Source organism: Ambystoma mexicanum, chromosome 12 (assembly GCF_040938575.1).
Source record: "Ambystoma mexicanum isolate Mex_15411 chromosome 12, UKY_AmexF1_1, whole genome shotgun sequence".
In the NCBI taxonomy this organism is placed as follows: Eukaryota; Metazoa; Chordata; class Amphibia; order Caudata; family Ambystomatidae; genus Ambystoma; species Ambystoma mexicanum.
In genome coordinates this window covers 1098973438-1098998511 of record NC_090936.1, presented here as the reverse complement: position 1 = coordinate 1098998511, position 25074 = coordinate 1098973438, and the positions used below count along the sequence as shown (strand labels likewise).

At 45.0% G+C, this 25074-nt stretch overlaps 1 protein-coding gene across 1 annotated transcript in view; it reads right to left on the bottom strand.

Annotated features, from left to right (window-relative positions):
- FBH1 (F-box DNA helicase 1) overlaps nucleotides 1-25074 on the bottom strand; it is a 1469681-nt gene that overhangs the window by 198323 nt on the left and 1246284 nt on the right. The window contains exon 19 of the mRNA XM_069629653.1: nucleotides 19711-19817. Within this exon, the coding sequence (XP_069485754.1) occupies nucleotides 19711-19817 (107 nt within the window). The remainder of the gene's footprint in view (nucleotides 1-19710; nucleotides 19818-25074) is intronic.

The window sequence follows — 25074 nt, the reverse complement described above, 5'->3', positions numbered from 1 at the left end:
TAGAGGTAATGGGGAGGTACGCCTGGCTGTCCGGCATAGCAGTAAACCCCCAGAAATCCACACTATTTCCGCTGGGCGGTTATCTGGGGACTCCCGTGGAGAGGTTGCCAGTGCTGCAGATCCCGTGGGCGACGAGCTCTTTCCGGTACTTGGGAATTGACGTGTACCACACGACAGAGGAGGAACATAAGCACAATACCGAATTAGCCGTAGGGAAGATTGAGAAATGCATGAGGTTCTGGGAAAGATTGCCTTTAGCGATGATGGGCCGGGGAGCTATGCTCAAGATGGTGGTACTGCCCAGGCTTTTGCATTATTTTAATAACATCCCTTATATGATACCTAAGAAGTTTTTTGTGAGGTTACATAGTGTATGCAGGGATTTCCTATGGCACGGCACACGTAATAGAGTCGCATTGTGGAAACTGCAGAACTCTTACGAGAAAGGCGGCGTTAAACTGCCAAACTTTGAGGCCTATTATGTGGCTGCGCAATTGCAATATGTGGCCAGGTGGCTCTCGGATGACGAGACCCCTGAACACAGGCTGCTGGGGGGGGGACTGTTCCCCTTTTTATTTGCGGGAGGTGATCTGGGTGACCAATGCATGTATGAGGAAACGTCCCAGAATGCTGGCCTTGGGTAGGAACATGTGGCGACGAGCCTGCCAGATGATGGGTGACCCCTTGCCGTGTGTGCCGAAGTTACCACTGGTCGCTTTGGCGAAGGAAGACAGGCAGCTTAGAGCAATCCTTCGGACGTACTGGGAATCAGTGGGGTTGGTCACCATGGGAGACATCTGGCATGATGGGACCATAATGGAGTTCGAAGAACTAGAGGCTGTGTCGGGACTGCACAGGGGTCAATATGTAATATATCATAGGGTGGTGCAGGAGATCCGGAGTAGGTGGCCTGAAACTACTTTGGCCGATGAACCGGATGCTACGTTAGAGATAATATACAACGCATCGGAGGGTGGGCATGAGGTCTCCGGGTTGTATGAGATGTTAATGACAAAGGTGGGGAAGGATTTGGGGCACTTGAGATTGGAATGGGAAGCAGAGATGGGGGCCCGATGGCGGATGGGGTGTGGGAATGCGCCTTGGGGTACCACAAAAAAGTATCGAGGAATGCCAGGTTTAAGCAGATACAGCTCTATATTACGCACAGGGCATATATGACCCCCCTGAGAATATCTAGATTTCGGGACACTGGGCGCCAGGAGTGCCCCAAGTGTAACAAAGAGAATGCGGACAGGATACACATGTTCTGGGCGTGCCCAGTGATCGCAAGCTACTGGGGTGAAGTGGCGCAGAGGCTGGCGGGAAAGGGTATCACGCTCAAAGTGGATACAGCCTGGGCCTGCTTGCTGGGGGGATATCCCAGAGCGCGTAAGCTCCGACATGTCGAGAAACTTAAAGATCTGGCCTATGTGCTTGTTAAACGTAGGATCGCCATGGGGTGGAAGACATGTCATAAGCCACGAGTGGAGGTCTGGTGGAGAGATCTTCAAAAATGGGCTGATGACGAGACAGCGGTGTGGTGGGATGCCAGTATGGCAGGGGAGGAGGAAGAAACGGGCTCCCTCACGGCATGGAAGTTGTTGATAGCCGAGCTGTTTGGAACAGTGTCAGCTTCGGCTGAATCTGAGGGCGATGATGCCCCACCGCACGGAGCGGATACCGATGGTGGAAATCACACAGGCTCATAGGGGGGAGGGATGGGGATTGCAGTGTTGTTTGTTGTTTGATGTGTTTTATTTATGTTTTGTTGTATTGTTGTTTGGTTTACATAAAATAAAAATATATTTAAATAAAAAAAAAAAACCTTCCCGGATTGTACACAAACCTGCTACCCAGAAAACCTGAAGATTAATCTAGCATCTGTAACCTCTGCCTCCATGCAACTACCTCCGGAATACCAAGACTTTCAGGACGTCTTCCAAAAAGAACAGGCCAACACGTTACCTCCTCACAGATCGTACGATTGCCAAATCGATCTGGTGCCCGGTGCACAACCCCCTTGTAGCAGGATTTATGCCCTTACCGAACCTGAGAATCTGCATTTGAGACAATATTTGGATCAATACCTAGCTAATGGTTTTATTCGCCCGTCAAAGTCCCCGGCATCCTCGGCTTTGTTATTCGTGCCCAAAAAAGAAGGCGACATTAGAACTTGTATCGATTACCGCGCATTGAACCAGATAACGGTTAAAAACTGTTATCCTCTGCCTCTGATCCCTAAACTCCTTGACCAGGTGAAGGACGCTTGCATTTACACCTAGTTAGATCTCCGGGGGGCTTATCATCTGGTACGAGTTAAAGAAGGCGACGAATGGAAAACTGCCTTCCGTACTAAATACGGATTATTCGAGTACCAGGTGATGCCTTTCGGATTGTGTAACGCGCCGGCTGCCTTCCAATACTTCATGAATGATGTCCTTCGGGAACTCATCGATGTGTGTGTTGTCGTATATATCGATGACATTCTGGTGTACTCCTCTTCGGAATCTGATCACAGAAAATACGGGCAGTACTTGAAAAACTGCGCCAACACAAACTATTTGCTAAATTGGAGAAATGTGTTTTCCATACCACAGAAGTCGAGTTTCTAGGTTTCATCCTGACACCCAAAGGAGTCCGAATGGACTCAAGAAAAGTGGATGCCATCCTCAAATGGCCATCACCTAGCTCTGTAAAAGGGGTTCAAAGCATGCTCGGCTTTGCCAATTTCTATCGCAGGTTTATCCCGGAATTTTCACGCGTTGTACAACCCATTACTGCACTCTTGAGGGAAAAATAAACGTTTTGAATGGTCTGAAGAAGCCGAGCAGGCCTTTCAGGATTTAAACGCTAAGGTTACCTCCGCACCTATATCGAAACACCCGCGTCTAGATCTCCCTTATGTCGTCAAGACTGACGCATCCAGCCTAGCCATGGGAGCTGTCCTGTCCCAAACAAATCCCGAAACCAACCAACTGCATCCCGTAGCATTTTGGTCCAGAAAATTCTCGGCACCCGAGGTTAATTATGCAATCACGGACAAAGAACTGTTAGCCATTAAGTCCGCTTTTAAAGCCTGGCGGCATTATCTGCTTGGCGCTCGACATACCATCACAGGGATCACTGATCACCGGAATTTACAGTATTTGAAAACCACCAAGGCTCAGTCATCACAGCAGCTCCGATGGGCTTTGTTTTTCGCTGAATTTGATTTCGTGATTATATATCGACCTGGCTGCAAGAATGGCAAAGCAGACGCCTTATCCCGAATTGGAATGGGAGAATCTGATACAAACTCAGAACCAGTACCAATAATTCCCGAACAGAGGATTCTAGGCATGACTTCGTTACGGACGCTTGAAGACATTCAAGCCAGAGTGAAACAACTCCTGGACCCTACAACCTTACAGGAATGGATACAAAAGGGATCAGACTTTACCATAGATAATGGTTTACCTTATTTCCAAGGACGCTTATTCCTAGCACATAAGAAATTACACAAACTAGTTATTTCCGGTTATCATGATACATTAATAGAGGGACACCCCGGTATTGCCAAGACAGAGGAAAAGGTGAAACGACAATTTTGCTGTCCCTCTTGGCGAAAAGATGTTAAATCTTTTGTGATGTCCTGTGGTGTTTGCGCCCAAAATAAAAGTCAAAAGAAAAGACCAGCCGGTCTCCTTCAACCTCTAGACATACCGCCAGCACCCTGGCACACCCTATCAATGGATTTTATTACGGACCTGCCTCCTTGTTCGGGGTACAATACTATTCTGGTAATTGTGGATTTGTTTTCCAAAATGGCCCACTTTATTCCTTTGAAAGGTTTACCTTCAGCTTCCGTCCTAGCCAAAGAATTCCTCGAAAATATTGTTCGGCTACATGGATTCCCATCTATACTAATCTCTGACCGGGGAAGCCAATTCATTTCCCACTTCTGGCGCAAATGTTGTCAAATGGCGCAGATCGATGTAAGATTATCGACCGGTCACCACCCTCAGACCGATGGTCAGACCGAGAGGACAAATCAGACCCTTGAGCAGTACTTACGGTGTATGTTACAGCAATCTGAAAGCAACTGGAAAGACATTCTTTGGATAGCCGAATACGCATATAATAATTCGGTACACTCTGGAACTGGCCACAGTCCTTTTTATACTTTGTTTGGGCATCACCCTCGAACCTCAAACCTTGACTCACCTCAGAACCTCGGAATGCCTGCAGTAGAACATCTGCATTCTACAATTACCCAAGCCTTCAAAGAGGCAACTACGCATTTACAACAAGCCAAGAGAAAATACAAGGAGAATGCTGATCTACATCGGAGTGAAGCACCTCCGTATCAGATTGGGGATCAAGTGTGGTTAGCTACCAGATATTTACCACTCAAAGGGCCTCGAACTTTTAACCCAAAATATCTGGGACCTTATTCTATTACGGCAATAATTAACCCAGTGGCTGTTAAACTTGATTTACCAGCTAGTATGCAAATTCACCCTGTTTTTCATGTGTCACTTCTGAAACCAGTGGTACCCGGAACCCGACTACTCAAACCTCCAGAACCTATTGTAATAGATGGGGAGCCCGAATTCGAAGTGAAGAACATTTTAGGCTCAAAAATGTTTAAGTCAAAACTGTTCTACCTAATTGATTGGAAAGGGTACGGACTTCAGGAGAGGTCGTGGGAACCCAGCGACCATGTGCATGCACCTCGATTAGTCAGGAAATTCCACCGACTCTTCCCAGACAAACCAAAACCCCTGGAGGGAACAACCTTGGGAGGGGCCTTGGGGGAGGGGGGGGGGAGTGCTGTCATGATGCCCGCTCCCGGGGAGCCGGTCCAAGCCCTGCGTCCCCGAAAGCGGACATCCAGTCCCCAAGGAAGGGCCCAGCAACCCCATATAGGGGCCCTTTGGACAGTGTCCTGGCGCCTATGGCGCCAGGCTCATAAAAGACATCAGCCAGGCTCATTATGGGAGTGCTTGGGTGCACTTACCTGATGCAGACCATGCTGCAGGATCCCGGCCTCCTTGAGGCCTGAAAGGAACCACTTTACCTGTGGGACTAATTTACCATCCGGGCGTGGTCGGGGAAGGATACATACCTGATTGGAGGAAGGATACATACCTGGAACCTCTTCCAAGGCTATTTAAACCCCACCCGAACAGCCACACGTGCTTCGCGTTGTTCTGCATCTAGCAGCTGGACGCTCACCGTGTCTGCTCCTGCATCCTGACTTCTGCCACGCCTGCCAGCATCCTGGATCACCTGCAAAGGAAGAGAAGAAGAGAACAGAAGAAGGAAAAGTCCTTACCTGCTAAATCCGCATCCCGGAGACATCTCGCCAACAATCCTGAAAAGGAAAACTTTTATTTAAAAGCTCATCGCGTCGATCGCAGCAGCGCCGCATTCCACTCACCTTTACAGGGCGCCTCCAGGTTCAGCAGCGATCATCCGGATTCGCAGTCATGCCCCAGCGCCTAGGGAGAAAAAAGACCAGAACAAAAGGTGAGAGAGAGAAGGGAATAAGGAAAGCTAAGTCTCCATGTTAAGACTTACCCGTTGATTCATTCCCTCTTCATTTCGGGTCCGCGCCGCATCCTGGCATTTCCGGACCCCGGCCCCTAAGGGGAAAAAGAGACATCAGCGTTAATGAGCGAATGAAAAGACATTACCAAAAAACGCTCATTAAAGACTTACCTGATTTCTACAAGGATTTCACCTCTCATCTCGGGTCGGTGCCTGTTCCCCGGCATTCCATACCCCGGCCCCTATGGGGAAAAAGACACTAGCATTAGTACATTAATGCATGGACACAAGGGGAACGTCTTATCAAAAAACTTACCTGAAAGCCAAGCAAGTTTGGTTCTCACCAATCCGAAAATCCAGTGAAGTAACTGGATACCAACGCGCCCCTGCATCAGAAGCAGGATGGAGAGCTCGTCCTTCCAGACCCTAAGGTGAGATGCTACGAGGAATCACAGAAGGGTTTCGAGGAGGGTGAGAGGGGAAAGTGGGAGGCCGATTGCATTACCCTGCAGACAGTTAATCCCCTATTTTCACCTACAGAAGGATACTTCTGCGAGCCAGACAAGCCAGATTTGGGGGCCCGGTCCAGTCCGTCTTCCGAACCCTGCGCATCACCTTAGAAGAGGTCACAGCAGCGCGAACCAGGCCAGCGCCTCCGTGGGAGTCAGGTGAGCGTAACAATTACAATCAATGCAGCAATATCACAATCTACAAACACAAAAATCCCTGTTTAAAGGCTTGCAAATGCCTATATGAATTAACATCATCTAATTGCACAGTGCAAAGCCATGATTCAGGAAACTTAAAGCCAAGTTCATTTCTCTCACTAAACACTAGCTGCAGATGCCTTCACCAATACTCCTCGCAAACCCACGAGCAGCCAAGGTCGCGCAGTCAGATAACATTGCTTTCTGCAGACAAACATTTTTTAATCCTCCACTAATGCCACTAAGCCACGGCAAAGCACCAAAGCCCAGTGTGTTTTATTTTCTTTTCTTTCTGGGAACAAAAGACATTTTCGCAAAGACTCGCACAACATTTCAAACATAATTGTAACAAGAATGGCTCAGCTCTAGCCAATGAACACTGGGAGCCCAGGGGCGAAAAAACTTGTTTCAGCTAAAAAGTTATGGGAACAAATTCATAATGCAACAGCCAAACCAACCCACTGACGCAAAAGTCTAACATCCAATTATCAGGCTCTCTATAAGGACTGCATAGGTGACCTATTACTTAGCAGCCAATAGCAGGAGGAGATAGGTTTCTGGGAGCTGATCCAATTCTGTGAGGTCAGCCTGCAGTGTGATAACAAAGCTGGCTTGCAAGCCAGCCCCGGGGGAGACGGCGCCTGAACTCGATGTGCACGACGCTCTGCGTGTTTTTTTTTCATTTTTGCTGCCCAGAAATAAACGCAGTTTGGAACATGCTGCTGCCTGCTTGGGACTCTGTTGCATTTCTGTGGGTCATATGGGAGGTGTTGGGGTCTCCCGTAGCTGGTGAGGGTATAGCAGCTGGGCCCCACAGCCCTGGTGGGGTCCAGCTTCTCCCCAACACCACGCACCACTGAAACTTCGATTCAAGAAACCTAAGCCCTCCACATCTTGGTACACAAAGAAACTCATCAACAGCAAGTGCCTCAACACAAGAAACGAAAAAAAGTCTGGAGAAAATAAGACCACCTAGAAGACCACCTGAAAACCCTACGATCAGCACATGGGATCCTCATTGCTGTCAGGAGGAGTAATCTCCCTTTCTTAGGTTCAGCACTTGACCAAAGGGATCAGGCCTCACCACTCGCTCATACAACACACTATAGAAAACCACCACACCAAGAGTAGAGGAGAATAAGGTTTTAGTGAAAGCATGTGTTGCAAGGTAGGAAGATGGAGGCTCTCTTTTCCTTTCTCATAGCAAGCCCTTACATAGCACCTAAATGGGCAACCCCCAGTTCCAGCTTGTCACAACGTATGCAATGTTTCCAGGCAAGGACAGCTGCCTGTACAAATGTCTTGACAACCACAAGGATTTTTGCTTGTTTTCGGCGTAGGTTTTATCAGGTCACCAGCCATCTTCTTCAGGCAGGGACATCTGTGTGCATGAAGTCAAAGTGTGTATTCATCTCAACGATAGTCCAGGTTGTCACCACACATGCAATGTTTTCAGGCAAGGACAGCTGTTCATACAAATGTCTTGACAACCACAAAGGGCTTTGTCTTGTGCTCGCAGTGCGTTTAACAAGGTCATCAGGGTTGTACTTCAAGCAGGGACAGCAAGGGTGCATGAATGTCTTGACAAAAGGTAGGGTATGTATTCATGTCAATGATGGTCCAGGTTGTCACCACATTTACAAAGCTGTCAGGCAAGGACAGCAGAGTACACGTTTCATATTATTGTGGTGCTTTCAGCACCAAGGCTTCAGAGGCAAAGACCACATTCCCCTCGGCTGCACTAATGCCCAGCACACGTCATTCGACCTAGCCTTTCTTGGCAAAGTGATTGAGAAGATTGTTGCCATCTAGTTGCACATCACTCAGCACAATCTCCGACAGGACCACCAATCCAGTTTCCGACCACGATGCAACAAAAAGACACCAACCCTCCAAGCTATTGATGATGCTCTACGCATCATGGGCAAAAGGAGACCCCTGTTTACTCATAATTTCCAACCCTTCTACTGCCATCGATATTGCTGACCCTGAAGCCCTCATCAAGATTGTTGCTGCACACATGGGCTTTGACAGTACAGTCCTGCAGCGGCTCGCCACATACCTCTTGAATAGAGACAAACTCATTAAGATGGGCACAAAAAGATCCTAGAGCTACCCAGAGGCCAGCACAGTTCCACTAGGCTCCATCCTCGTCATCTTCAACCACTAGATGGAACCTCTATGGTAACTCCTTGCCAACAAGGACATCAAGGTACACCAATATGCAGATGACACACAGCTTTATCCAATGATCAACTGAATTATCTCAAGCAGTGGCTGTCCCTCTTCCAAGCCTAGATATCTAGCAAATACTGGAAGCTCAACCTGGCAAAGACTGAACTCATTTACCTAGGAAATCCCACAAAGCACGCCCAAGTCCAGAATTGGCATACTGACATGAAGCTTCATGGATTTCCACCTAAACTCTCAACCAGTGTAAAACCTCTTGGTTTTACTATCAACTGTGACCTTTCACCCAAAAACACACATCGGCAAGCAGACCTAAGAACCATGAGCTTTCATCAATGCCCTGGTCAGCCCCCACCTGGACAGTGCAACACCCTACTAGCAGGAGTACCAGGCGCTACCTTAGACTTTCCGAGAGGCGCCCATCATGCTGCAGAAGGTTTCATACAGGACTAAGAAAATTCAACCACATCACCCCCATCCTCAAGGAGCTGCTCTGGCTCATGTCCAAGACTACCTGAATCACTGACAAAGCTGCAACAACCAAAACACCACTCTACTTGGCTGAAGCTCACCATGATTGGAGACCAGCACACTATCAGAAGCCACAACATTGCCAGGCTGGAAACAAAGAACAGCAAGAGGGGATAAAAACAGGTTACAAGCCTTTTCCTGATATGCACCCTGTATCTGGAACAAGTTACCAATGCAGAGAAGACTGCCGCTCCATCCTAAACTTCAGGAAGACCCCAAACACCCTAATTTTCAAAGTAGTGCACTAAGAAAACGTGGAATTAAACCGAAATCCAAATTCATCCCTATCATACATCAAAGGAACTGTATTGATGCCTTTCAGAAAGCAGTCTCAAAATACATTGAATTAGCAAGAGACAGGAACAAAAAGGGAAGATATAAGAACCTAACGACAAAAGAACACTCAGCCCATAATCAACTGAAGGCAGATGAAGAAATAATAATAAAGGAAGCCGACAAAGGGGATAATATTGTCATTTTGCACAAAGTGGACTATATAGAAATGACTGAGAAACACCTCGCAACACCAGGCTGCTACAAAATAATCCAAAACAGCTTTGTAACCGGCAGTATTAAAGAACTAAGAGATTAACCAACACATGCTATGCCAAACAACTAATTATAGATGAGGAAAAATCATTCATGAACACTACCAAATCTAAGATACCCACTATATACTTTCTACCTAAAGTGTGTAAGGACTATGAAAACCTACCTGAAGTAAGACCCATAGTTAGCGGAATAGGAAGGGTAACTGAAAATGTTCCTAAATGTATTGACAAGCTTATCAGACCAGAGGTGTACAAATTAAAATCATATACACGAGACACAATGCACATCCTAGCATCACATTACATGTACGTGGAAATGATCAAATAATTACTAAGCTTTGTATTGGACAACAATATCTTTATGTTTAACAAAACCTTATATCAGCAAACAAAATGCATAGCCAGGGGCACTTGCTTCGCCCCCTCAATGGCTAACTTATTCGTAGGCGAATTTGAACAGAAACACGTAAATAAACACCCTGACCTATCACACAAAGTGGTTAAATGGCAACGATATAGAGATTACATCCTCATCATATAGGATGGTAATGAAACGGAAATAAGGAACTTTTGTGAATATCTCAACAGGAACAGCTTTGGACTAGAAGTCACAATCGAAACCAGCAGAACAGAGGTAACATTCCTTGACGTATGTATATATATATATATATATATATATATATATATATATATATATATATATAATATATATATATATATATATATATATATATATATATATGATACATTGCTCACCGTAATCGTATTTCTGATGCTTGTATCTGCTTAGCTTCACATGCTGTGCATAGGCCGACATCTAGTGGAAGCTGCGGAGTATTACAGTTTGTTTTTCGAAACTCGAAAATGGGCGTCGACACAGGGTGTGCCAGTAATACTATCCCTAGTGTGACATCCACTGTACCCAAGATCCCTCACGCGTCTAGGATCCTCAGATTGTATTTTTTCTGACATGAGGTAGCATGAGGAGTAGCGTGAGTACAGATAATCCAAGCAGATAGATAGAAAGGTAAGACTACAAGCAACCATGCGCCTTCCCTCAGAGGGGAGGAAGGGTGGGTCGCATGTGAATCTAAGCAGATACAAGCATCAGAAATACGATTACGGTGAGTAATGTATCCCTTCTGAGGCTTGTGGAATCTGCTTAGATCACATGCTGTGCATAGATTAGCGAGCAGTACCTGAAGAAGGAGGTGGGATGTGAGAAGGGTCATGAGCAAATAAGCGTCTTAGAACCGCTTGTCCCACTTGTGTATCTGCCTTGGAATGGGTGTCAATGCAGTAATGCTGAGTAAAAGTGTGAATAGAGCTCAAAGTAGCTGCTTTGCAAATGGTGTCAAGGGGTACATTTGCAATGAAAGCCAGAGTGGCCCCAATGCCTCTAGTAGAGTGGGCTCTTGGCGTGAAAGGCAGAGTTCTTTCAGAGAGTGAGTAACACAGCTGGATACAGTTAATAATCCACTTCGAGATGGCACCTTTCGTGACGCGATCCCCCTCTCTGCCTGTAGCTACGGAGACAAACAGTTGATCTATTTTCCTTAGCGGTCTGGTTTTATTTAGATAGTAGAGGACCGCCCTACGCACATCTAGGGTGTGTAGTTTCACCTCAGCCGAGCTTTGAGGGTCCGGGAAGAAAGCCGGAAGCTCGATGGACTGGTTTACGTGGAATTTAGATATAAATTTAGGTGAGAACCTAGGGTGTGTGCGTAAAACCAGTTTGTCTTTATGGACCGTAAAGAAGGGATCCTGCACTGACAGAGCCTGAATTTCACTGACCCTTCTTATAGAAGTAATAGCTACTAAGAAGGCCGTTTTATAAGTCAGGTGTTTGAGACTGCTTTTATGCATGGGCTCGAAAGGGGGTCCCATGAGTTTAGATAGCACCACATTAAGGTCCCACCCTGGTGGTGGGTTTGAAATAGGAGGGTGAAGTCTCTTTACTCCTTCCATGAAGGCTTTAACTACTGGTACTTTCCACCACAAGACCTTGTTATGGGAAGTGGTGTATGCTGACAGGGCTGCCAGGTGTACTTTCAGTGAGTTAAAAACCAATCCTGCATTCAGCAGGTGGAGCATGTATGTAACAATAGTGGAAGGAGTGCAATCAACTGGGTTGATTTGTCTACTCTGGCACCAGATAACAAATCTCTTCCACTTGTCAAAGTAACAGTGCCTTGTGTTTGGTTTCCTAGATTCCTTTAGGATGTCCATACACCTCTGTGGTAAATTGAGATGTCCAAACTATATGACCTCAGGAGCTATGCTGCCAGGTTCATTGAGTTGGGTTGTTGGTGCACAGTTTGACCTTGGTGCTGGGACAGTAGGTTGTACCAGGCTGGAAGTTTGATGGGCTTGCACACCGCCATCCTGCGTAGGTGTGGGAACCACGGTTGTCTTGCCCACATGGGAGCAACTAGGACGAGCGTCATCGACTCTCTGTTCATCTTGTTCAGCACCTTCCTGATGAGGAGTTGGTGGAAAAGCGTACGCAAACATCCCTGACCAGTTCATCCACAGGGCGTCCCCCTGGGAGTCTGGTTGGGGGAACCTGGATGCACATACTGGGCATTGTCTGTTTTCGCTTGTGGCGAATAAGTCTATATTGGGGAAACCCCACTAAGAGAAGATATCTTCTACGACCTCTCTGTGTAGAACCCATTCGTGTTCCTCTGGGAGGGAGTCTCTGCTCAGAGCATCCGCTAGGGAATTGAGCTCCCCTGGAACATGTTGTGATGACAGGAAGATGTTCCGTCTGAGTGCCCATATCCAGATTTTCTGGGCAAGCTTGGACAGATTTGGCGAACGAGTCCCTCCTTGCTTGTTCAGGTAGAACATGGCTGTTGTGCTGTCCGTCTGGATTTGCACTGACAGGTTTAGTAGGTGGGGCTCGAACGCTTGAAGTGCTCTGAATACTGCCAGAAGCTCTAGCAGGTTGATGTGGTTCTTGGCAACTGAGGGAGACCAGAGACCCTGAGCTGTGTGGTGGAGATGGTGAGCTCCCCACCCCGTCATACATGCATCGGTAGTGACTACTGCCTGTACTTCGGGATCGTAAAAGGGTTTTCCCTGTGCAAGATTCTCTCTTGTCCACCAGTGAAGGCTTTGTACTAGTGTTGGCGAAACATCCACTAGATCGTCCCACTGACCACTTGCCTGAGACCACAGTTTCGCCAACCATTCCTGCATGGGACGCATGCGCAGGCGCGCGTGGGGGACCAGGTAAATACATGACGCCATCATGCCCAGTAAACGCATTGCTTTGCGTGCCGTTATTTGGTGACCGGACTGATATTGCGGAATTTGCAGTAGTATGTTCCGAATTCTTTCCTCTGAAGGAAAGGTCAACCCCTCTTGAGTATCTAGGATTGCTCCTACGAACTGTTTGGAGGTGCTTGGCACCAGGCTTGACTTTTTCTCGTTGATTGAGAAGCCTAATTCGTGGAGGAGGTCGATAGTCCTTTGAATGTTTGTCCTGCAAATTACTGGGGTTTCCCCCGTTATGAGCCAGTCGTCCAGATAAGGGTACACCGGGATTGCCTCCCTGCGTAGGTGTGCAGCCGCCACCGCCAGTACCTTGGTGAATACCCTTGGTGCCGAAGCTATCCCGAAAGGCAGTACCTTGAATTGGTAGTGCCGACTGTCCACCTTGTGCCGCCTCCTTTGCTGGGGCTGCCTCTGCCTTTACCACGTTCTCTCCCATTACCCCTGCCGTAACCCTGGGTAGACTGTTGGCTGTTGTTCCACTGTGTACCCTGCCCCTGGGAATAGTTAGATCCTCTCTGGGAATTTTGGCCGCGTGGGCGACGAAAATTACTATTCCCTCTCTGGTTAGGGGGTTTATTGGTTAACTGGCCAAGGGACTTGAGTGTCTCGTATTCGTCCTTGGCATTCTTCAGTGCGTCCTCGACCGCCTTACCAAACAACAGATTGGCTTCCACCGGTTTGTCCAATAATGATGCCTGGGTTTCTGCCTTAAAACCAGACTGCCGTAACCACGCATGTCTCTTGATAACAGTACCTTCTGCTATCAATCTGCCTGCGTTGTCCGCGGCGTCAAAGGTTGCTTTTAAAATGCAACCAGACACGACTCTACCCTCTGCGGAAATCCGAGCTAACTGGCCCTTTAAGGGTTCCAGAGCAGAGGCTATGAGTGCCGCGACTTCTTCCCACTGATGGCAGTTGTAGCTGGCCAACAGGGTGGTGGAGTTTGCAATCCTTGCCTGATAGGTGGACGTTGAGGCTACTTTCCTGCCGAAACCATATAGTTTTTTGCTCTCCTTGTCTGGAGGCGCTTCGGACGATGACAAGGGAGTTCCAGCCCTCTTACGAGTGTTAGTGACAACTAGGGAGTCTGGTTTCAGTTGTCCTCTTATATAGAGAGGGTCAGACTGGGCTGCCCTGAAAAGTTTTTCAACTCTGGGATTGACTGCTCTGGTGAGGTTTGGGTTCACCAGGGACGGGTCTATTCTCCGCTGAATAGACTTGAGGAAAGGGATGGTCTGGGCAACAGGCCTCCTTTCTCCCACTAACTCTTCTGCGAAGTCCCTCTCCTCCTGGACACCGTGGGTGTCAATATGGAAGTGTTCTGCTGCACGTGCGAGAACCTCGTTCAGGAGGGGTTGGTTATCGACAGGGGAGTTGGTAACCGGGGCTTCCTTCTCTACCGTGGAATCTACTCTGTAGGTTTCAGGGTCTTCCTCTTCCTCTTCTTGGTCCTCATCGTCCCCATAGTAGCCCGTCCCGGTTTGCTCTTCTACCATGGCCAAATCTTGGTCCTCACCAAAGGAAGTCTCTCCTTGATACAGTGAGTATGGCCGTGAGTATGGTTGTACCTCGAAGGGGTCTGTAGACCTCATCGGTGTCTCAAACTGGGGCTTCTTACTCGGGGGGATAGGATCATTAGAGCCTGAGGGTGTAGCCCCTTGTGGATCATAAGAAAGGAAGTGGTCTGGATTTTTATCGTAAAAGTCTGCCAAGGAAGACATCCTTGACATGACCCTATCTATGTCATCACAGGACCATTTTTTGGAACTGGGAATGACTCTCTCAGAAAGATTTGGAGATTTATCTTGAGTAGATTTGCTCTTTGAAATATCAGCAGACCTGGTCTTGTCTGCCTGTTTAGGAGGAGAGGAGTGTTTTACAGGTGTGGAAGAGTGCAGAGGCTGCTTCTTCTGCTGTTTCCCCCCTCCCCGTGAGTGGAAAAGTGTTTTCCCTGTCCCTTTGTGGCTCCGGAGGTTTTCGACACCTGGCATCGAGGATCGGGGGTAGAGTCCCTGTCCTTCGAACGTGGGGCTGTGCTGATCTTGTCTGCGGGCTCCGACTCCTAGAGTGCGGCCTGGGGGTGGAAGTCGTCTTCGTCTTCCGACGATCGAACTTCCGTTAGCCTTGGGAGCGAGGCACCCTTGGCAAGAGTGGATGATTGCCTGGAGTCATGCGGCGATCTCGAACGCCCAGAGGACACCGATTCGGACCGTTCTGTTTGTGCCTCTTTCCGAGCACTCGACATCGTCGATTCTCGGTTGGACTTTGTGTGTTTAGTGTGGGTGGTGTGTGAAGCGCCTGTGTCGCCGGGGGTCTGCCACATAGCCGCCCTGTCGGACGACCTTACGAGGTCGGGGACCTGCGCTCGGCTGTCTTTTGACGCCGTAATGCCCTCGCCGTCCGAAAGCGACGCCTGCTTGGCGTGGTGGACCCAACGCTTCGTCGAACGGTCCTTAAGTGTCTTAGGTTTAAACCTACTACACGCTCTGCAGTTCGCTTCGGGGTGGTCCCTCGGCAAGCAGAGATTGCACGTGGCGTGCCTGTCGACCCAAGGGTATTTGCGATTGCACTTGGGGTAGAATTGAAAAGGGGTACCCTCCAAACGCACCTTGAGGCAGCGGGCTGTTAAGTGTAGGAAATGTATAAGGTGTACCTATATACCAAGAGTGTAGAGTATGTCCAACCCCCCACTCTCCCTTCTTACAGGGCCGAGGCCAGAGGCCTTCCAAGGCCCGGGCCAAAGCCAGAGGCCTTCCGAGGCCCAAATCCGTCGTGCAGCAGCCGACGGTAGATTTCTTCTCCAGCCGGCGTCGAGTGTCGAAGTTCGACGTTGGGATGGGGAAGGATGTCAATAAATCAATATTTTAGCAAAAGTATGGCTAAGGCCAGGGGACTCCGCAAAATGCTTCCGACCAGTATGGCGGAAAAAACAATCTGAGGATCCTAGACGCGTGAGGGATCTTGGGTACAGTGGACGTCACACTAGGGATAGTATTACTGGCACGCCCTGTGTCGACGCCCATTTTCGAGTTTCGAAAAACAAACTGTAATACTCTGCAGCTTCCACTAGATGTCGGCCTATGCACAGCATGTGATCTAAGCAGATTCCACAAGCCTCAGAAATATATATATATAAAGGGTGGCAGACTGGAAACTAGAATTTACTGAAAAAAGATAGGAGTGAATGCAATCTTAGAGGCAAGCAGTTGCCACCTTCACAGGACCATACAGAATATCCCAATTGGGGAATTCACACGCGGTAGAAGAAACTGTAGCCAAATGAACACATTGTCATGATCTCAGTAAGTGAGCACAGTTCCCATTCAGGCATGCAGGAGAAGCAAGGTACATCACATCAGTCAGTATGTCAAAGGTGGGTACAAGCCTGGCAAACATGGCATTTGTACCATTCATAGCATATGCTCCCATAGTCTCTCATAGTGCTTACAGTGGTCTCATACACTAAACATGGCCGCCACCAGATCCATTGATAACTTACAGCACGCTCTATACTTATTGCAGAGGGAGCTACTTAAGCCCCGCCTCTGTCAGAGCGCTCGCCTCGCGTCTTCTCCCCTGACAGAAGTTAACGCTACTGGTGTCTCTCCCCACAGAACCTGTCAAAGGAAAAATCTGAGACATTAGTTTTCACAGAAAAAACAACAGAATTCCATAGTTATTGAAAAGACTTACCGAACCGAAGTTATCTCCGAAGTAGTTTTTCAGTCAGCTATGTTCGTTCGTAGCCGCAGCATCTTCTGTCAGAAGTTCTGTCACAGCATCTTCAAGCAGCATTCATCGTTCGCAGTCATAGTACCTTCATTCAGAAGTTTCCTCAGCAGCCACTGCATCTTCCAAAGGTATTTTTTCCTCAGCTTTCCGAAAACCTGCAGACAAATAAGGTATTTAATTAACGAACAAACTTAATAGAAATAAGAAAGAAGAAGTTTATATAAGTTTACGTACCTGAAGTTTCTTCATGTTTTCACCGCTCAGTTATTGCTGCGCTCTTCCCCAAAAGACTGCAGTTACTCCGCATAGATCAACTTACCCTAGTTGAACGTTTCTCCATCCAGAGTAACGTCGCAGTCATCCGACAGCCATTAGACTCTCCAAATTCCGAGAACCTGCAAGAAAAATGGAAAATATTAGAAAGAGAGATCTCTCCAACGTAGGGACTATTCCAAATCTAAAAGACTATAGTATTTTCTCTAGATACTTACCGAAGACAAATTCTGGAAAAGCAAAGACATTATAAAGGCAAGAGTCCATTGAACACCACAGCCTTCCAAGTTAAAGCTACTTCATTCAAACGCGCCCCTATAGAATAACAGGACGGAGAGCTCCACAAAAAAAACATAGGTGAGAAAGGAGGGATTACCAAAAGCACACAGTTATAGAGTAACTTCACAGAAATCAGGTATTATAGCAGTTCTATTGTTGTTGTTATTTATACAGAAAAAGAATCCTAAAAGTGCCCAAGTAACAGGTCCACAGGATGAGAAGGCATTACGCTCCCCAGGAGTCCAGGTAAACGTTACACACATACAAAGCAGAATGTGCAATAATCACAGAAAGGTTTGAATCACGAGGATATAAGAAAAACGACATACCTATCAGTGTGTAGCAGCAACTTATTGCTAAGAAGCTAATCATACCATTAACGTATAGATAAAATGCGCGAAGGTCTACATAAATAAACCACATTGATATCCCAAATAACAGATCAGCAGGTGGATGCTGATCTATATATAGACATCCAGCCATTGACCACTGAAATGCTTGGTGGATCAGAAAACAAATAATCAGAGCACAAGGAAAGAGGAAGAGGAAATAAGACACAAAGGAGAAGAGTGCACAGATTAGTATTATTCACCCAATCCTAACTCATTTTCAAATTTTAATTTACAATGAATTAAATTCTCAGATGAATATTGCATACTCCGATTATTTGCAGTTTGTGTTTAGCAGCGACAATGGCCATCAATGCTAACAACACTGAAAATAATCAGCGTGAGCATACAAATATGATATTCATGTGAGAATTTAAATCGGAGATAAATGAAAACTTGGTGTTGAATTAATTAGTGAAATGAACATGTATCGCGTTTAACCTTTGTAGCAAACAACAATATTTGTTTGTCTTTTTCGGTGGAGTATGAAAACAAATCTGAGAATGGACATCCCGGGCAAAGCCGGGTACTTAGACTAGTATCTAGTGTCTCGGGAGGATGGCTCAGGGGCAACACACTCGCCTTGGAAGCAAGATGATGCAGAGCATCGCAGGTTCGATCCCCGTGTCCGCACTTAGAAACCTCTGTGTATTAAGCGCATTATAAATAACCCATTAAAATTACAATTATATATATAAAACGCTTAAGTATGTTTCCGTACTCAGCTGATGCAATATATTAGTGTTAGGTTTCCCTCTGCGGTCCAAATGGCAAAGTGCACCGGCTTCAACAACAGCTATAATTTCAAAACACAGAATGAGCACTGTTCTAGGTGGTCACCTTCACCTTCCACTATCGCAAACATTCAGAATAATTTCAAGTTACTTCTTTCCACCCACACTTCTCTTCACACAGGGCACAGCAGTTCCAATGCCAATGAATAGTTAATTACCAGCTCAACATTTCAGTCTCTAAAGAGCGAAACACTGTAGGACCAATGCCTCCTCACAAGCAAAAACTGAAAGAAGGTGCTGTAATTATGCTACTACGCAATCTTATGCTATCACATGGACTCTGCAATGGAACAAGGTTGACAATTACACATCTACAAAGACACTTCATAGAGGCCTGTGTGGCCGATGGAACTTAGATACTGTTCTTATACAGCGCATACCTCTCATTCCATGTGATATGTTTAGCCTTTTCAATGACCATTAATAAATCACAGGGACCTGTGTCCCCATCCTGGTGGTGATCTGTGATAATTTCCGATATTTAAGAAGGGGAACATAAGTCACCCTACGATTAACCAACCTATATTGACCTTTCAGATATGCTAGAACGGCGTATGTTATGACGGAAAATGCTAGTTTACCATAGAACTCTTGTTCAATGTACAAATGTCTTGGTAATATGTTTATTCTTGTTTATTTACTGATTGGATTCACTTTATGCCTTCAAATAGTTCTAAAATTGTTATACAATGTCTACTATTGTATTTATATTATTGAATAACAGAATGTGCATGCTGTGATTATATATCGTAAAGGTGTTCAGCCATTAACTTACACCATGCAGTAAAAAGGTTCTTGTGTTTCTGTGTGTCAAAGGCAAATGTAGCTTCATTGAGCCATATTGTATATTATATTGTCATTGGAGGTGTCATTTTTCAGCTGTAGTGCATCAGTAAAAGTGGTGGAAATCAATGTTTCTGTCACTTTTACAGATTGACCACATTTTCATGCATTCGTAAGTCGGGAGTTAGGGAGAGGGCCGAACATGACATGTTCATCTCCATTTCCCTCTCTGCCTTACCAGGACCGGCACATTTACACAGCAAAAAACGTCCTCCAAATTTAAAATTAGGTACTGAGCCCACGCACAGACGGTATGGCTTTAGTGCACGCAGACTCAACCCACCAGCACTGTCTCCCAATCCGTTTGCTAGTGTGGACAGGAATGTGTCCCTGAGTGTTTCTCTATTCTTTTTCTTAGTCCTTGATTTTATTGTTTATTTCGCCGCAGGGGCTTTTGTTAGTTTTCCGTGTTCATGTTGGGTAATAAATCGTCCTTGCACAACTTTTAAGCATGAGATGAGCACACCTTATGTTTTGAGTGTCTGTACCGCCACTATCACTGGAATGACTGCACAGCTAGAGCTGCCCCCTCTCTCTGGGTACTTAAGATGTTGGTGCGCTGTAGGGAAATCTTTCCAATACATTTGCAGCATTTTCAGCATCTTACCCCTGCATATGTCAGAATGTTTTCTATTGACTTGGTCATTATTAGGTGCTTTTTGGCACGGGTCACTGCCACGTAAAGCAAATTCCATTCATCTTCTGGAACTGAATCTGCAACGAGATATATATAAAACATATTAACTATTCAAATAAAAATCATCCATTTTGTACTTGCCAAACCCAAAAGAAAGCATGTGACAAACATTCTGGATCCCAAGTGAGACTATTGCAGAATATCAAAAGTCTCCCAGTTTCTCAGAGCAGATAATATACTGATCAAAACAAATACTCGTGGAGACATGCACCAAGTATATTAGTTAGGGCAATTTTAATTCAAACATTTTTTTGTTTAGAATGTGCCCTTCTGAAGACAAGTGTTTCAGCGATTCGCCTTTATCAAGTCTGGGCAAAGTAATCTATATAATAATATATAGATTATATATATATAATAATCACATCATTAACCGTTGTTGCATATACAAATGTAATTAATTGTATCATTGATGTCACAGTATTCATGATGTTAGTTAGCATGATTTCCATTAAAAAAAACAAAAATACAATAAAAGCCAAATAGAAAAACAGATAAATGAAAAACCGACATTCAGGGTTGGTTTAAGGGAGGATTAGTAGGTTTTGAGAGAAAATACGAGGAGGCAAAAAAGGACAAATAAAGATTGAATGAGTTATCTTATATTATACCATTGTGTCACATTGGTATTTATCAGTTACTTGTCAGTTATTAATCTCTTCAAACATAAGTGTCTCCATATAATTAGTTAATTTATTTGCAGTCTGCTTTCCAGGTGACATTTTGTTTTCTTTCCTTGCACATATAAGTTATATTGGGTTAGATCCCTGTAAAAGCAATGGATTTACATAGTGTTAGATGCTACGTTCTAATATCCAAGTGTATTTGTTAAGTGCTAAATGCGGTTAACCACCATATATGTGTGACACTGCACCTTAACTTAAGTCTGCATTAGATTTGTCATATTATACACTAATAGTATTGTCCTTTCTCCCTTCATTCCTTCATCCATAATCGCCATTGTGCAATTTATGCGGCGCCCGTTTGCTTTACACGTGCGCTCTAAGCCTTTGTTCTTACGAGATTCCTGCATCTTCAAATGTTTAAAATGTATATTACTTCAAGGCATTCTATTACCATAATTATAGTCTGTACTTCAACTAGCAATATATCCGCTATCCTTACCGTAACTTCTTCTTTATTACTCGCCTCGATTCTTGTTGCTACGCGAAAGAACGACGCCATTTATATAAAGTTGTTTACTGTCACCATGATGACCGCATAAGCGGTTCACCATCTTCTCTTTCCTTAGTTTCTCTATTGGCTGCCATCTTTTGAGCAAAATTCCCAGTTCAAGGTTGTTTACCTAGCTAAACTTCCCAATTCATTTAATATAGGGTTGAATAGAACCTTTTAATAGTGCAAAGATGTGCATTTTGTTTATCCGTTGATAACCATGTTACAAAGATTACAATTATTCACCTACTAGTGTGGTGACGTATCTGTATATTAGGTCAATATATGCCCATAGGACATGTTCCTGAATTCCTATCTGCTCGGCAACATTACTATTTGTGAAATACGAATCCTAACAGATACAAGATTCCATGGATACAGGTTTTGACTGATCTTAATGCAAAGGTGCTGAATGTTACGCTTTTAGCAAAATATATTAGATTAAATAGAATTAGAGACAGTATTGTTTGCACAGGATACATTAGTAAAACATTGAATATTATTCAAATTTACAGATGAACTTGCTTAGGCCCAGAGCATATTTTTTGCATTATGATTGAATTTAACCGCAGGATCTTTCAGAACCACATTTTAACTTGATGATTGAGTGTTTAGAAAATAAAAGGTAATCATTACATATATTCCTTTGTTTCTGAGGCTATTGTGGTATTGGCTCTATAGAAAGGATACCATCTTGTTGTCCGAGTTGAGTCCTGTGACAGCAGTGTTCATTTTGCAAATTAGTCTTGCTTCAGCTTGTCTAAGTGCTTTCACCCAGTCTCGGTCTCTCTTTCTGAGAACAATTCTCTGCAGTCCAAAGAATCTAATCTTGGATTTATTGTCCATTTGATGTGTTGTTTGCCAACGGTGAACTATCGGAAACTTTGGATCTTGGCTTCCTATTTTTGCCAAATGCTCTCTTATTCCTTTTCTGAGTTCTCTTCTTGTGCTTCTGATGTAAAGTTTGTGACACTTACAGACAATCACAAATACGACTTACTTCGTCCTGCAATTTATTTCTTCTTTGATGTAAATTCTTTTTCCATTTTTGTCATGAAATTGACTTGTCTTCTCATGTGCAAATTGGCACATGGTGCATGTACAACATCTTCTGAAACCTGCAAAGCCTGATTGTAACCATGTTTTGTCCATTCCTTTTGCTATATCGGGTAGTAGTGACAGACTCTGTTAGTAACGGATAATATACTGGCTGCAGGGAAACACTGAAATTGAACCTAACTGCAGGAATTTATAACACATACACACAGGTGCTTTCAATGTATTTGTTCCATTCAATACAGGTGCCGCTACAAACACTAATTATGTGAAGTCAAGGAGCAAACACAATTTCAAAAAAGCAGCGAGTATACCCGGCCCAGGCTGCATTCGTCCATGTGCTCAATGACTCTACCTGAGCCATTTTCAGTCCGTCCATATCAAACAAATGTGTGCAGAGATGGGGAAGATGCAAGGGCTTGCCTGTTTAGGGTGGCCAGTTCAAGAGTAATTACAGTGAGTTACTTTCATTACTGTGATGTTCTGTCCCATTTGCTCCAGCAACAAACTGTCAAAACTGGTGTAGTGAAAAGCCCATAATGGCATGTGTATGAATGAGGAGCATGGATAAGGCCATATGTGCAGGAAGGAATGAGTATCCAAGAACAGGAATATAACACAAATACAATAATGTGTGGGCACATGGTTAGGGTGTTTTCAGAAGGGTGACAATTGAATGGGATAAAGTTCATCCAGTCATAGCAGAAAACCCTCAAAGTCCTACTTCCAGGAGAGGGAGGTCTAAAATGGGATGAAATCTTTGAGAGGTACTACCTCTGCATCTTTAAAAACAGGAAAACTTTGGGCATTTGTTATTAGTATACACCAGTTTATGCTCCAAAAAAGATAACGATGATTGAAACATGCATCTGATAGAGCTGAAACAACATAATACCATTTCAACCAAAAACAAACTTTAAAAGGAATTGACTAAAATGAGCTACATGCTCAGTCTGATCTGGAGCCAGCATCCCTGGAGTAATCTTTCAAAATGCATTAATATAATTTCCCGCAGATGCCTTACAGACATCTAAAAAGTGCATGATACTGCTGTTAGCCTAAAGGGTAATCATCTTAAGGCTAGCCGCAGTAGTCAGGATCCCAAGATGCAAGAATTTAACCAACAAGCAATTCTAGGAGAAAGATTTCCATAGGCAATCGGATTGACTCCAGAGGCAGAGGTGTCGCTCTCATCTTCAAAGACTCCCTCAAAATAAGAATGTCTAATACTAGCATTAAGGGAAACAGTGATGCCTTATCATTCAAATTAACTACCTCCCCTACCGACTCCCTAACCATCCACATCATCTATCCCCCCCAGCCCTCTTGCATCCTTCGAGGAGTATCTCCTCCACACCTTATGGGATAATATTAAGCCTACCTCCCATACCATCCTGTTAGGGGATCTTAAAGGCCTTAATGACTACATGGATCAAAATGTCACATTTGTGGCGAATGCGCTCTGTCTCCTTGGCTTCCGACAATGTGCGACAGCCCACACCCAAAACAAAGGTCATACCTTGAATTGGATTGCTCACCTGAATAGCCAGGTCACCATCTCCTCGAATTCCTTGTGCCCATGGTCAGAACATCATGTTATGATTTTCTGCTTCCCACCTACGCAGCAGTCCTCTTCGGCCTCCCCTCACATCTACCTAGTCACGTACCTCACACAAGATGACCAAAGAAAATATCATGCCCCTTCTTTCGCCACTCCAACCAGAAAACCTACATTTCAAAGACCTAAGTGTTCTTACGGGCATGTACATGAGCACGTTGACAACAGTAGCTGATGTGGTAGCACCACTAGCTACCCGCAAGGCCAAACCTGTGACACATATCAATGCTTAGCTTACACCCGACCTCCTGGAGCTGCGTTTCAAGAAACGCCTGACTGAAGCCACCTGGAAGAAATCCCAAACGGGCATACTAAAAACACTATTGAATAATATCTCTATGCAATACAAATAGACTATCCTGGCAGCCAAACTGCAGAATATTATAGGATTTCCAACGCCAAGTCCAACACCCAAGACACCTTCAAAACACTCAGGGAATTAGAAACCATGTCTGCACACCTCACCGCCATTACCAAAGATGAAACTTGGTGCACTAATGTCCATAAAACCATGCTAGGTAAACTTAATTCCTTGCACCTGAAAATTGCCCGAAAACAAGCAACTATCAAAACATCTAACATTCCTCACCTCCTGCCGCCTGCCTCCGCCAGTCTTAACACCACGGTATTCTACTTCAGAGAAGTCACTGAACTAGAAACTTCCAACATCCTCAAAAGCCTTAAACCATCCAGGTACAAAGGTGAACTCTGCCTAGTCACCATCATCATGGACTGCTTAGAAGCCCTAGTCCCAGTTATCACTAGGTTCATAACGTCTCCTTTGCCTCGTCCCATTGAGTCTTAAAGCATAGATCCTGTAGATCTAACAACTACCATTCAATAACAACAGTCCCTTTCCTCCTAAAAATACTCAACAGGGTTGCTTACATACAAAAACAATACTTCCTGGAAACAAACCACATTTCAGGAATGTGCTAATTTGGTTTCCGACGAGGATACAGCACTGAATCAGCCTTGCTGGATAAAAAAAAAATATTGATGTTATTAAAGATGAGGGAAAGCCAGCCTTTCTCCTCCTCCTTGACCTCTCGGTGGCCATCAACCTGGTTGATCATCAAATATTATGTTACCACCTTAAATCCTCTGCAAACTTCTCCCCGGAAGCTATGGCCTGGTACAACGATTTCCTTGAAGATAGATTAATTAAATTGTTTGCAGACTGTGGTGTTCCTCAAGGATCTTATGTATCCCCCAACGTATCACCAAACCTCTCTTCGACCTTCTGGACTTCATCGGCATATCGTATACCATCTATGCCGATCACACCCAAATTCTCCTTCCCTTGTCGGGCAACTACGACAATGACTCCACTACCCTCAATAAAACCTACTTGACAATTCAGACTTAGATGGCCACTAACAATCTCTGCCTAAACGAAAATACAGAACTTCTGCTGGTTGGCTCCC